The sequence below is a fragment of the Dermacentor silvarum genome, unplaced genomic scaffold (genome assembly GCF_013339745.2).
Source record: "Dermacentor silvarum isolate Dsil-2018 unplaced genomic scaffold, BIME_Dsil_1.4 Seq13659, whole genome shotgun sequence".
Lineage (NCBI taxonomy): Eukaryota > Metazoa > Arthropoda > Arachnida > Ixodida > Ixodidae > Dermacentor > Dermacentor silvarum.
In genome coordinates, this window is record NW_023605718.1 from 49,344 (window position 1) to 64,050 (window position 14,707).

Sequence of the window (14,707 nt, forward strand, 5' to 3'; positions counted from 1 at the left end):
GACCAGCAGACCATTCCGCTTATGTCAGCCAAGCAATGCGTTTTCGGACACGCGCACCTCACATGCGAAACCCACATTTTTCTTACACAAGACGGCGTATGAGCGCTCATAACAGTGTACGACACGCCATGTGCGACTTCCGTCATTGTGCAGCATGGTCATGCTGCACAGGATGGTCTCTATAGACCATCCAAATGCTACGAAAATATTATTGACTGCTAAAGCTGAATAAGGAGGCAGAAACATGTCTACAAGACAAATGCAAGAGCTAGAAACATGTAGAATAAACAAGGTGAGCGTTTGTATTGTATACGGCCTTCTACCAGTCTTCAACTTCATTTCGAGCTCATTATAGTCTTCAATAGACAGGATGCAAGTAACTCAGCACGGAGCTATTTTAAGACCACCTCATGACAGCATACGTAGTCACACCTAATCATAAACCTGCTTCTACCACGCAGATTTATCAGCGTGAGAACTTGTGATCTGGTCGCATTCACAAGAGGGCGTTCGCATCCCACCCGTATTGCGCATTTTTGTTTTTTTATTTTTTAGCCGAGGGGCCCACCTCGGCTGAATTGCACTAAGGTCAACGAGCGAAAGAAAGAAAAAATGGACACGCGATGTGCACAGGGATCATTTGAGTACCGTAGCATCAATGTTAGCATTAGTGCTTTGGCGATTATTTGTAATATTGCTGCATAGACACGTGAGGACAACGAAGACCGGTGAACGTGCTTGCGGTCCTGAGGTGGAAAAGAGGAAGAGGACAGCGTTGAGTTCCTCAACCAGCTGGTCGCTCTTGAGCTCACGTTTTCTACCTAAAATAAACAGCCCCTTCAGCCGTAAGGGTGATACACGGTCTCCTTCGCGCATAACAGAGTGGTGGAGGTCCGGGGTAAGCGCTCACAACAATGGAACCATCACTGCTGCAGTTTTGCCCAAGCCGTAGGCTTGCCGGCCCCCCCTTCTGCCGTGAGTGTCTTCGACATGCCTGAAGAAGGAGCCGCTCTGAGAGCAGCGCCTAGCAGTCCACTGCAGTGCTACTGAGTTCCACCTACCTTCAGAGGAAAATTGGGAGAAGATGCTGACCAGTGGCTCGTACCCTACAATCGAGTGCACACACTGAATGTGCATTGTCGGAGAAAGAAATAGCTTTTTTGCATGATCGGTTATGATCTTGCTGATTTTGCGGATGTTTATATGACTGGTGTACGCATGCCTATGCTGGAAAAAGTATAAATGGCTGATGATTTTCAAATAAACTTCCAGTTGGCAGTCAGTGCTTGTTTGTGGTATTTGTTTTTACGTGTCCTTGTTTTATTCGCGCTGTTAAAACCTCAGTTCAGGGATGTTGGATATTTTGCATCGACTATCGCCGATTGAATGCTGTAACAAAAAAAGACGTGTACCCACTCCCACGTATTGATGATGCAATAGACTCCCTTCATTCTGACTCTTGCTTTTCCTCGGTAAACTTACGATCCAGTTACTGGCAAATTCCGATGCATCCTGAGGGCAAGGAAAAGACTGCCTTCGTAACCTCTGACAAGCTCTTAGAATTTAATGTGATGCCACTTGGACTGTGCAACGCCCCGACAAGTATCGAGAGATTTATGGACACTATTCTGCGCGGATTGAAGTTGAACATGTGCATGGGCTACTCAGACGACGTCGTCATCTTTTACTGCACCTTTAGCGAACGGAACTCCCGTCTGGATATTGTCCTGAACTGTATCAGAAACACTGGCCTAGTTTTAAACTCAAAGAAATGTCACTTTGGAGACCGTCAAACCCTTGTACTTGGGGACCTCGTAGATAAGGACGGCATCCACCCTAATCACCAGACGACAGCAGCCGTTGAAGCGTTTAGTGCACCGCGCTCTTTCAAGGAGCTCTGTAGTTTTCTGGGACTTCGTTCCTACTTCCGCCACTTTATTCATAAATTTGCCGCCGTCGCGTATCCGCTGACATGCCTGCTACGGAAGGACATCCCCTTTGAGTGGATTCCTGAGTTCGACTCTTCTTTTTGTCAGTTGCAGTTTCTACTGATGTTGCGACCAGTTCTTCAGCACTTGAATACTTCAGCTCCGACGGAACCTCATACAGATGCCAGTGGCATAGGTATTGAAGCCGTCCCAGTTCAACGCCACAGTGACCGCGAACACGTGACCGCATACGCAAGTCGCTCATTAAGTAGGCCTGAGCAGAATTACACTGTCACAGAAAAAGAATGCCTCGCGGTAATATCTGCGGTTCAGGGGTTTCGTTCTTACCTTTATGGATGCCCTTCCGACCACCACTCATTGTGTTGGCTTGTAAACCTTCGTGACCCTTGTGGCTGCCTTGCGTGCTCGGCGCTCCGACCACAAAAATACAGCTTCACCATCTCTTATAAGAGCGGTCGACGACACGCTGACGCGAACTGCCTCTCGCGTATGCCACTTGGAACTATGGACAGTGACACTGACGACTTCGATCCCCTTGTGGCTTCTATGTCACCAAATTTCCCAGACTTCGACTGCTTCAAAGCCGAACAGCGAAAGGACACTACATTAACACTGCTCTTCACCGCTACGACCACCTCTACTACAGCACACCATTTCCGAGCACGTGATGAACTCTTGCATAAGAACTTTTCCAGCACTGGCGCACATTTTCTCCTAGTGGTGCCGGAGAGCCTTCGCACAGCGATTCTGAGTACTAAGCATGACAACCCTACTTCTGGGCATTTAGGTTCAGCGAGGATGCTCTCCCGGATTAAGGAACGCTTTTATTGACCTGGATTTGACAGTCTGTTGAGACGTATGTGGCCAGCTGCATGCAGTGCCAGTGCCACAAACGGCCGTCTACTGCTCCAGCTGGTCTCCTGCAGCCGATAGCACCTCCAAGCACGCCTTTCCAACAAGTGGGCATTGACTTCGTGGGCCCTTTTGCAAAATCAGTCAGGGGCAATCATCGGATAATTGTTTGCGTCGACTACCTCACACTATACTGCAAGATGGTAGCCGTGCCCTCCACAACTGCCACTGATGTTTCAACATTCCTGCTGCAATATGTCATTCTCCAACATGATCCACCTCACATGATCATCAGCGACCGTGGCCGAAAACTTGTAACGGATGTCATAGAGAAGCTCCTTCGTTTGTGTGAAACCCACTTGCGTCACTCGACACCATACCATCCACAAACAAATGGCCTTACGGAGCGCACCAACTGAACAATTATAAACATGCTATCCATGTATGTTCCATACGACCACAAGAACTGGGATGACGTACTGCCTTCTATCACGTATGCATTCAACACCGCTAAGCACGCGGTGTTGAACGCGTACGTGATAAAAGGTGAAGAAACCCTTTCTTCCTGCTGTACGCACGGCCACCCCGGTACACAATCGACATTGTTTTCCCTTTCTGTAGTCACGAAAATCCCACTGTCGCCGAGACCCTCTGCCTTGCCGAAGAGGTGCGCCGTATTGCTCGTTTACGCACTTTGGTATCCCAGGACAGATCAAAAGCACACTATACAACATTCGCCACCGTCCGGTAACCTATTGCCCTGGTGATTTAGTATGGAAACGCGGGTTATGCCAAAAGCATTTGGCCACCTATAACGAACCGTTTGTTATTATTAACAAACTCACGGAGCTCGTCTATACCATAGCTCGCCTCACGGCGAGTGGTAGAAGAGCTGCCAAGAACCAAGTGGTTCATGTAGCCCGCTTGAAAGTGTTCACGTTAAGATAAATGGATTGACTTGCCCGGCGAGCTTCGTCTGCGATGAGAGGAATGTTGCACAGATGCGTGACAAAAACCAATACCAGTGAATGTGCTTGCGGTCCCGATTTGGAAAATGCCGAAATGCCATTGAGTTCCTCAACCAGCTCACCGCTCTTGAGCTCACCTTCGCGACCTAAAATAAGTGGCCCCCTTCAGCCATAAGGGTGATAAACGGTCTCCTTCGTGCGTAACAATATGTTGCTGAAAATGTTTTGTGTCCCAGGATAAGAAGCGACTCTGAGCACTCCTCTGCAGCCCAAGAAGACTAACTGGAGCGACACATTTTCGAGTGCAGATTGTGTCCGTATACTGAAATCTGATAACTGCCTGAAGGGGCGCAAACACTTTAACATGTAATGTACCAAAAGAAGAAAGAAATTCAGCGACGATTACGGTACTCCTTAACGCGAAATTTGAGCGCAACTCTATACGTGTTTTCGTTTCACGATATTTTGGCTGGCACAGACAATCTGTCTCGTGCGGCACATTGCACACGGAGCGAAGTGGGGCACGACTGCCTCGCCAATCGAGAGATCGCGAAAGGCAGTGCGTGGGTGACACATGGGGGCGATTCACAGCAACCGCCGCAGACAGACCTCCGCTCATGCAGCGCTTTGTTTTGGCGGGCTCGCCGCATACCTTATCGATGGCGTCATCAGTGAACAGACGACGCGCGCTACTCGTCGCTGCACAAAGCCCCACTGCAGCAGAGTGGCCACACCAACTGGCGGCGAGCCGCCGAGGCAGTCACGAGATCTCGCCTCCTCTCTGTAGCTGCGAGATGCCGCATGCTTTCTTTTTCATCTGCTGACAGGTCGGCGATGCATTTGCGTTCTTCGTTCTTAAGGAGAGTAATTTCTTATGAAGATGACGACATCGCTGCCACTGATCACAATCATGTTGGTGTGCTGTCTTGTGTTGCGGTGTCACCGCGTTCGAAATTCAAGCATGATGTACTGGGTTCGCATCCTTGTATTCGGGTCCGTCTTGTCGTACAGAATCGGATATGGTGGATTCTCTCCAAAAACCTTTCCATCAGGACGTATCGGTTCTGACTCATCATTGTAAAAAACTATCGAAAATCATGGCAATCGAAACAAGCGCGAACGAGACCAAACCAAGCAAACGAAACAAGCACAAGCAAACGAAACAAGCACGAGCAAAATCTGACGCAAGCAGATAGTACGAAACGAACGGTCCGGCTGAGACCAGATACGAGTACGCATCGAGCGTTAGGCGGGTCCGCTTGTCACCAGTTTCCCGCAGGCATGTCACTGAAAGGGCCGTTCTCATTACTCTCTGCCATTCGCGGCTCGCGTCTTTCATCTCATGCTCCGCGTTCGCTCATTCATCTTTCGCTGTGCTCGTTCGCTCGGTTACGCCAACGCTCAATGCAGGAACGGGCGCCTAAGTCTTAATATTAAGGAGATAAACGGAGCGCCACTACCTGTTTGTCTGTCTCCTATTTATGTTCGCTGTAGATTGCATGTACTTGCGCCTCATCAGGCTGTCATTGAGACGTGCCAACTCACCCAGCAACAAGTTCTGATTGAAACTTGGTTCATGCATCACATTGTTTCTAGGACATTGTTTTCATTCACGTAATAGCTGACTTCTACTCTGCAAGTACAGAATGCCGGAATGTTATAGAAAGTGTTAATTTTTAAGCATCACTTAATAATTGATCGCACAGGCAATTGTAACAGAAATATATGTATCTGCCGGTTGTACATTTCGCTTGAATGCCTCATCCTTAGTAAGAGACGCAAACGCAAACATTACACAAACCTAATGCGTATATATATATTATATATATATCTATATATATATATAGGAAAATCAGAAGCACAACTTCGCGGTTATCTTAGGTTTAATATTTTCCCAACAGTTTCGGTCGGTGGACCGACCTTTTTCAAGGGTGGGTCCACCGACCGAAACTGTTGGGAAAATATTAAACCTAAGATAACCGCGAAGTTGTGCTTCTGATTTTCCTAAATACGCTTGGCCCATTGAAAAATCCAGTTACTTATATATATAGACCTCTACGCTCACGCGCTCGGACTGCAGGCGCGGTCGCAAATACCCACCGCACCGTCCGGGGATGGCGTCCTAGCTTCATCGGCGACTCTAGGGCAGGACTGTACCGATAACCTCGTCCAAGCCATCGCCACGCTGACACACCAGCTCTAGCTTATGACGAGCTCCTTCGCATCCGTCAGCAGTTGCGTCCTGCCTGGGAATGCTGTCTACGCTTCCCTTGGCGAGGATATCCTCCCAGGCACTACTTCGACCTCCAAGCCACCAAGGTGTGCCGTCGATGCATCTTTGGTGGTAGAACTGGCTGCCATGACTACCGCAAAGACCGCTCTGTCCGCGGCCACCGCTCCTGCTTCCTCAGACCGCTGGACAGGCAGCATGGCGGAGTTGAGGCTGCCGCGATGCAACTACCAGCAGCCGGCGTTCGTGGAAATACTGGCATTTCGCGGTTTTCAAGATGATGCCACTCTTTGGGTTCGCAACATAAATGCCTTGGGTGATCGTCATGCCTGGCCAGACCACAAAAGATGGCTGGTTGCCGCAAAATGACTTTGCAGGGCATGGGACAACAACGAAGGCATCAAGCAGCGGTCCTGGCCTGACTGTAGTGTAGCTCTGATTGCTGTTTTCGGCCGCTCACGTATGTCTGTGACGAGCCCGGCCAGCACTGCTCTGCGGCCGGAGCTTCCTGAAGTGCACCATATTGACGCGGCATTGGTGCCTAGCAATGCCTGGACAGAGAGGTGCGCAGGCTGCCCAACCGCAGACACCGGCTCACTGGGTGTCGCCATCGGCTCTACCGAAGACAGTGTGAAGCGCATGGTGACCACTGCTCCTAATTCGACATAGCCGTCTACACCAGCCGATCTTCTGCGACTGCAACTCCACGAGGCTCAGGAGCAGCATGATCTCGCCGCTGCAGCTGCACCCAACAATGTTTTGGCCGACAGGCTTCTGGCCTGCCCCGCTGTAGACCCCGGTTGCAAGCTACTTTTCCCGCCGTGGGTCTCGGACTCTGTTTCGGCATCCGGCACCACACCATCACTGCCAGAGCCCGAGATGACATCCCATACACTAGTGTTGGTGAAGCAATCTCCAAGCTCCACACAAGAACCGCAACTCCTGACTTCAAAGCAGCCATTGGCCGAATACTCTCAAACGCCGCTGAGAGGGACCCACAAGCGACCAAAATCCCAAGAAATGTATATCCCTTTTTATCATGTTTTTATATTGAACAACAAATTATTCAGCAAGGCATCTTATTTATCTGCAAATTATACATATTATAGGCGGTAAGCTTCACATGATTTCGTCAACGGAGGTGGCGCATATGTCAGAATTGCTTAGAGTCATAAAGAAGAACCAATCACTTTTTTCTCCAAGATAGATCTTTGTTTGCATACCCAGCTATAGCTGGGTATGTAAACAAAGATCTGTGAAGCTCTGTTACTTAGCTTTTACTTATAAATGAAAAGAAAGGTAAGAAAAAGGTGGCTTACATAGGAGTGCTGCTGCTGCACGAACTTCAGGAAGGCAGACATATCAGGCCTTCCAAAATGATTGATCGCCTTCAGACCAGTGAACATACTCCTGTTAGAGACCCTCTGGAAGTGGTTTTCACAAATATACTGAAAAAAAAAGAAATCAGTATTATAAGGCATGAGCTTTGAGAAAGTCGCATGGAAAATGGAGATTTCTGGAAGGTGATGTTTTTTTAGTATAACGAAGTCAAAGAAATTTCGTCTGCAGCTAGATATCGGACCAATAAAAAATGCGCACAGTCGGATTTATACAAGTGTGACAGTTATCCCCTTTGATGCGCTGAATCAGTGCTACTATCAACTGCGAGGCTGAGTATCAAACACACACAAACATATATATATATATGTGTGTGCGTGTATGTGTATATGTGCGTGTGCCTGTGTGTCATATTCTCACAAGCTTGGGTGCAATAAGAAGCACAAGGACAAGTTCGCCAAATGTGCGGAGTCAATCGCATATAGTCTACCGATTTCTTGTGGTAAGATTTGTATAGGTCAAAGTGGGAGGTGTGTGCAAATGATCGCCTCGTGAACGTAGAAATGTGAGGAACAAGTGCAGAGGGTTTCTTGATGTGCAATGCAGTGTGAATCTAGTGATGGTCCTAGTGCTGTTTCCACTTCCAGTCAAAGCGCAGACTCCGGTGTAAATTGAGCTGCGTGCCAATCTATCGAGAATGCACCATCGTCATGAGAAGTAGCTGCCAATTGACGCCTCAAATTATAGTCAGAGATGATTGACACTTTAGGGGATAACTGTGTTCAAGCAGTCGATTGCCTTGTTTTTGAAGGAATTAGAATACTTGCATCGTCACTGCTTGTTTTGCTAGCTGCGCTTGCGTGATGTGCGGCCACAAAATGCCTTTATATCACAATAAATTGTTGCAAGTTAGCGCTTGTGTGTCTCCCACCTTCTTTCATCGTCCTCATCTGGTTGTGCGCTTAAGCTTTTTTTGTCATGTCTTACAAACACGCCCAAACAGCCACATTATTGCAATATAGAAGTCGACCAAGGTATAACGGGGCCATAGGACAGAATGCTGCACGAAATTATATCGCCTGCATATCACTCAACTTATTGCCCTGTGGGTTGATTGCTTAGTAGGCTTAATTCATGACAAATAGGCTACAAATTGTAAAACAAATTTTTTCAAGACAATACAGAACCGTTTGGCAAATGAAGAAGCAACAACATTTTTTCATTTTTCTTCTACAAGAACAAAACAACACCGGGAGTTGCAGCTCTTCCATGCACGTATTTACCAACTGCTAGAGGCGTTGACGTGAACAGCAAGACTAGTGACCCCACGTGGTTGCTTTTAGTTACATCAAGCGAACAAACTCTGTTTCAGTGATTGGCAAAGCGCTACATAGCTGTCAGCATAAAGATGTATGCTACAACAAAATCATCAATGTATTCTAGCTATTGCTTCGACGAAAGAATTGATGTAACACAATGACGTTTCTGACTGGCTGTGGTTGAAAATAGAATAACGCGATGTCAGCACAAAGACTGCTGCTGCCGTCTGCATGTCTGGTGCTGCCACATTCTCAAAGTTGCAGTATGTATACGGCCACCTGAAGCTTTAGCACCCTTGCAATGCTACAGCAAGCTTACCAGCATAGTGGTTCTCAGGTCAAACTTGTGGAAAAACTGCGTTATAAAAATATGGATTTCCAGAACATTGGTGACGTCCTTTCTTTCTACGTCTCTGAGAACGTCGATGAACCACTCGAAGTGCCGATGCGAGGGACATATCCACATGAAGTATACCTGTAAAAAACAAAAACATAGGTTTCATAAACATGAAGTTTATCAAGTTTATAAAAAGGTTTCATAAACTCTGTGAAGATGGTCGAACAGCAAAGCTGTGTTAGTTACACCGAGTGTTACATGTGTATGTGTTGCACGTGATGCAATTGCGTAAACACAAGTAAACACAGATCTACAACAGGAAATTATATTGAAACGTTGCGAGGCGAGAAGAGGCAGCAACTTTCGACGCTACTCGATGAGTGTTATGTTCTCTGGTCGAAACCTGCCGAGCCGCCACCAGAGGCATCGGCTGCAGTCACAGACACCACGCGCGTTCGGTGTGGCACAGGAAATGCGGACGGCGTCGGCAGCAGCTCTGCGCGTTGCCTTGTTGGTGATGCTACATATGTGCGGTTCTCTCAGTGTGTTTTTCTTTTTTTTTTTTTCGCGTGAGGTTCTCTGTGTGTTTTGGCCTGCTTTTTTTCGCGTGCAATTTGCTGCGCCGCCCCTTTTTTGCGCGCTCTTAATTAGATCAAGCTACAAGCCCATTCACGAGCCAACTCTCGCTGACGCTCGCGGGAGGCAGCCTCTTCTCAGGAGTGTGCACTACTCGTGATCTTCCCATAGCTGTATAGCAGGCCAGCTGCGATGTGCGTTCGTTATCCGAAAGGGTGCGCCGCAGAGAAACACCTTCTCTTATACCCATCGCCTCTACTACTCGCACCCAGCGCGGCCTCTACCTAGTCGCCTCCTCCCCCAGCACGCCTCTCCTCCTCTGCTGGTCACGTGACCTGCCCTCCCCAGGCGCGGCTCTCATCCTCTCCTGGTCATGTGACCTGCATGACGCTGGACAGACAGCGAAGGGTCGACTTAGAACAGCTTCGCTGTTAAAAACAAAAAAAAATAAAGAAACAAATAAATAAAAACAACCACGTTGCTAGGCACCAGATAGATGTCTGACCTCCTTAGTCCAAATCTATCAAAGCGACTTCGCTTTCCTGCAGCGATTTTCACAGCTGGCTAACACATTCTAAGTCTTATTTTCTTATAAAATAAGCACTCATTCATTCATGCGACTCCTTAATCTGGGTGTCTGAACAGAGCACAGCTGTGTTAGCAAAGACCGGATGACACCTGCAGTCACGGATGACACCCGCAGTCACGACTATGTACGAAAGGTGTCAGTGCGCAAAGCACTTCAGTGAATTATGATGAACTATAGCGAGTAGAGTTACACTAATGAAGAGTATTCCTGCAGCTTAGTTAAGTTGTATTGCGCGTGGTCATCGTCACTTTTCTGCATTGTAAATATATTTGTTTTTTTTTATTATTCCATGGTTCGTATTGGTGGAGATTTATTTTCATAGTGCGTTCCCTTCTATTGGTGATAGAAACTATATGGGAACTCCAGGGGCACTACTGCCGTCCCGTCGTCATCGCCGTGAAATTCCGTATAAATTCCAACCACGATAAAATCGTTGCCGCGCGCCGTATGTTGCATGTGCGAGAGAAAGGGTCCGAGGGGAGGCGACGATCGCGACTGAATCAGATGCGCTCGAGAGGGAAGCGTACAGGAAACACGCCGTGTCCTGTTGCGCGAGAGGCCGTGGGTGAATGAAAGGGAGGGGGGTTGAGGCATTGTTTTCCAACCTGCAGCAACTGCGTATTTCACGACAGCGCGCATGGGGAACCGACGATCGCGGCTCAATCTGGTGCGCTCAAGAGAAGGAAGCGTACAGGAAACACGCCTTCTCCCGTTGCACGAGAGGCCGTGGTGGAATGAAAGGGAGGGGGGGGGGGTGGCGGCGTTGTTTTCCAACAGCAACTGCATATTTCGCGACAGCGCGCATGGGGAACCGACGATCGTGGCTAAATCTGGCGCGCTCAAGAGAGGGAAGCGTACAGTAAACACGTCGTCTCCCGTTGCGCGAGAGGCCGTGGTGGAATGAAAGGGAGGGGGGGTGGCGGCATTGTTTTCCAACAGCAACTGCATATTTCGCGACAGCGCGCATGGGGAACCGACGATCGCAGCTAAATCTGGTGCGCTCAAGAGAGGGCAGCGTACAGGAAACACTCCTTCTCCCGTTGCACGAGAGGCCGTGGTGGAATGAAAGGGAGGGGGGGGGGTGGCGGCGTTGTTTTCCAACAGCAACTGCATATTTCGCGACAGCGCGCATGGGGAACCGACGATCGCGGCTAAATCTGGCGCTCAAGAGAGGGAAGCGTACAGGAAACACGCCGTCTCCCTTGCGCGAGAGGCCGTGGGGAATGAAAGGGAGGGGGTGGTGGCGACGTTGTTTGCAACAGCAACTGCATATTTCGCGACAGCGCGCATGGGGAACCCGATCGCGGCTAAATCTGCACGCTCAAGAGAGGGAAGCTACAGGAAACACGCCGTCTCCCGTTGCGCGAGAGGCCGTGGGGGAATGAAAGGGAGGGGGGTGGCGGCGTTGTTTTGCAACAGAAACTGCATATTTCGCGACAGCGCGCATGGGGAACCGACGATCGCGGCTCAATCTGGTGCGCTCAAGAGAGGGAAGCGTACAGGAAACACGCCGTCTCCCGTTGCGCGAGAGGCCGTGGGGGAATGAAAGGGAGGGGAGTGGCGGCGTTGTTTTGCAACAGCAACTGCATATTTCGCGACAGCGTGCATGGGGAACCGACGATCGCGGCTCAATCTGGCGCATGCAGGGAGAGAAATACCCGTGTGCTTGCGTTGCGTTACAGAACCCCAGGTGGTCAACATTAATCCGGAGCCCTCCACTATGGCCTGCCTTATAATCAGAACTGGTTTTGGCACGTAAAACACCAGAAAGAAGAAAAAGAAGCGGGGAGGCAGCGTGGTAGGGAGGGGCGGTGGCGTTCTACTCAGGCACCAGCTGCGTTCTTTGCGCGGGCGCACGCGCATTGTTTTGAAAGCGATCTGCATGCGGCTCATACCTTTGTTTGTGCAGTGTTCTGGTCAATTTGCATTGAAGCGATAGACAGCACGAAGGTCATTTCGCTCGCTGTGGCTGCCGTGCTTCCTTACGCCAGCGTTTTGACAGCGAGTGTCCGCGGTCATCAAGTGTGATGTGTTCATGCTTGCCTGTGCATGCGGACACCATGCTTGTTAATTTTGTTAGCAAGCGAATATTTCCCAGTTTACACGACCAATAAAACTATTATTCTTACTTGTTATAGCTGTCTACGAATTTGCTATCACAATCCATGCTTCGCCTTTCGGGCGAAACTGCGTCTTTTTGTAAGCCTTAGAGTCTACAGAATCGTGTTGGCCCAGCAGACATGCAAACATCTATATGTACGCACCTTCTTGCAGGCGACTCCCGAGTAGCGGTTCGTGGAAGTGCCGAAGACAAGGTCGTTGAGTATAGAGGCATACGGTGTAACGCCTATGCCACCACCCACCATGACGGCAATTTCAAACTTGTACCAGTCCTGGTTCCCGCCACCGAACGGCCCCTCCAACCGTACCTGCGTGGCGTGCAAACAGGAAGCGAGTGAAATGCCAGGTACGTATCCAATGTCAATCCGCGCTACTCAGTTTAGTGCTCTAAATATTTGACACATGTATAGTAATGAAAGCAACATCATAAATACTAAGTGGGCTACTAAGTGTCATACAGCCATTTTTCATTACGATCGAGCCCGACAGAGATCGCAGTGTGCGATTGCGATTAGCTCCTCTGCTCAAGCTTGCAGAAAGGAGCCAATGGTGATCAAAAGTAATCAGGCACAATCAGCTTAAAACCCTGCCCATGTGACGACACCGCTATGAGAAGGATGTAAACCTCATAAAAAATTCTTATTTTATTGCGATAGCAATTATATGGACACTCAAAAGCAGATTTTTCGCCGTGAGGTTCTGTATGACGCCATTTGGAGATGAAATCGTCGCCGCGCGCCGAGCGCTGTATGTGCGAGTGAAAGGGCGCGAGGGGCGCATCTTTCACGGGGAGTGAACGCACGGCGAAGAACAAACGCGCGTTCTGCGCCGTGCTCGCTTAAGGGCTGCAGAAGTAGGCGTCTCTTTTTTCCTTTACAATCACCATATATGTAGAGCAAAACGCGCCTTCTTCCGACGCGCGAGAGGCCGTGGGGGAGGGGGAGGAAAGGGAGGCGACGTTTAGCTGCGGCACCAAGTGCCTATTTATACAAGAGGCTCCGGCAACAGTCACCAACGCCGCACGCATTTTGAGCGAACGCGGGCAAAACGCCGATGGCGTCGACAACAGTTCTGCGTGTTGCCAATGCTGCTGCATGTCCAAGTTTATACAGCTGATAAAGCTAATATCATTACTCCGTATAGCTCTCTACAAGTTTGCTATCGCAATTGATGCTTCGCCTTTCAGGTGAAACTGCGACAACTTTTTTATCAAGAGCTGAAAAGGAGATGCCAAGCCAAGGACGAGGGATACTCGAGAAAGGATTCTAAGAGCTGCCAAGCCATGAACGGATGAGACAGGTTCTGGCTGATCGACGATAAGTTCGTGAAGCCACAACTGCAATTTTGGAATGAGGAGGGCCTCCGCGCTTTCGTTTAAATTAATGTCTACGCTGCGAGGCAACCATGGCAAAAAAATAGAAAAGGACAGTTGCGTCATTAGGGTTCAAGTAATTTTATTTTTCTAGTCTTACACTCGAATCGTCCTTCAGAACACCCGACTGTCGTACAAAGGTGCCTTTGTGCTACAGTCTGATAATTTTCCCTTTCACGAATTTACTTTACGTTTCATTTATACAAGAGTCTTAAGGGCTATGCCACATGAAATTTGTGTGCAACTATCAGTAAATCCACTAAGCCGCCTGATAGACATTGACTGATGGCTGAATGATGACTGGTAGATGTTGTACTGATGAGCACGAAGTCGCGGTTTCAATTACTGGCTGCATCAGCCTCATTGCAATAATAAGTAAACATCGTGATGCTTTTGCGCGCTGATATTAAGTGTCTAAAATGTGAAAAAAAGGGGGGAAAACGTTCATTTAGGAACCTTTTGCACCTTGTGCTGCCGTGCTTTTTAAAGGGAAATATAACTGGGAAATTATTTTCAGTGGTGAAGTTGCTATGTATTTTATTGCTAAACAGAATATACATTCTCGGTGAATATGTAGAATTCTGTTTCTTTTCAATACTGTTTCACCTAGAAGTTTTCCTATCCGTATCATTACTATGCGGTATGGGGTTAATTGAGCAACGTCCTTGCAGCTATTACTATTGTTTATTGAGAAAAACTAGCAAGCTGTTTTTGGAGTGGAATTATTATAGTCTATATAGATCAACGCGGTCTACATATCTAAATTTAAATTTCTAGCCAGTGAAAAGATATATGAAATGTTCACTTGGCAGGAGCGCTGGGATTATGGCACCAAACTTGGGCTGCGTGGGTTCCAAAATTGTTGGTTTAACGAATGTGCATTACACCAGTCATTCATTCACAGAGCTTTAATCACTGCAGCACAGTACTACGTCATGGCATGCTTCTCGGACATGAGATGCAATGCATAGGAGTCTGTCGACTCTACACATTGCATCTCGGGTACTCACAAGCTCCAATTTTGTACATAAACTCCTTGAGCCGCTGCACGTGCAG

At 48.4% G+C, this 14,707-nt stretch overlaps 1 protein-coding gene across 1 annotated transcript in view; it reads right to left on the reverse strand.

The window, feature by feature from the left end:
* LOC119434619 (dual oxidase-like) overlaps positions 1 to 14,707 on the reverse strand; it is a 112,121-nt gene that overhangs the window by 23,206 nt on the left and 74,208 nt on the right. The window contains 3 exon segments of the mRNA XM_037701724.2: positions 7,319 to 7,447; positions 8,976 to 9,131; positions 12,423 to 12,587. Of these exon segments, the coding sequence (XP_037557652.1) occupies positions 7,319 to 7,447; positions 8,976 to 9,131; positions 12,423 to 12,587 (450 nt within the window).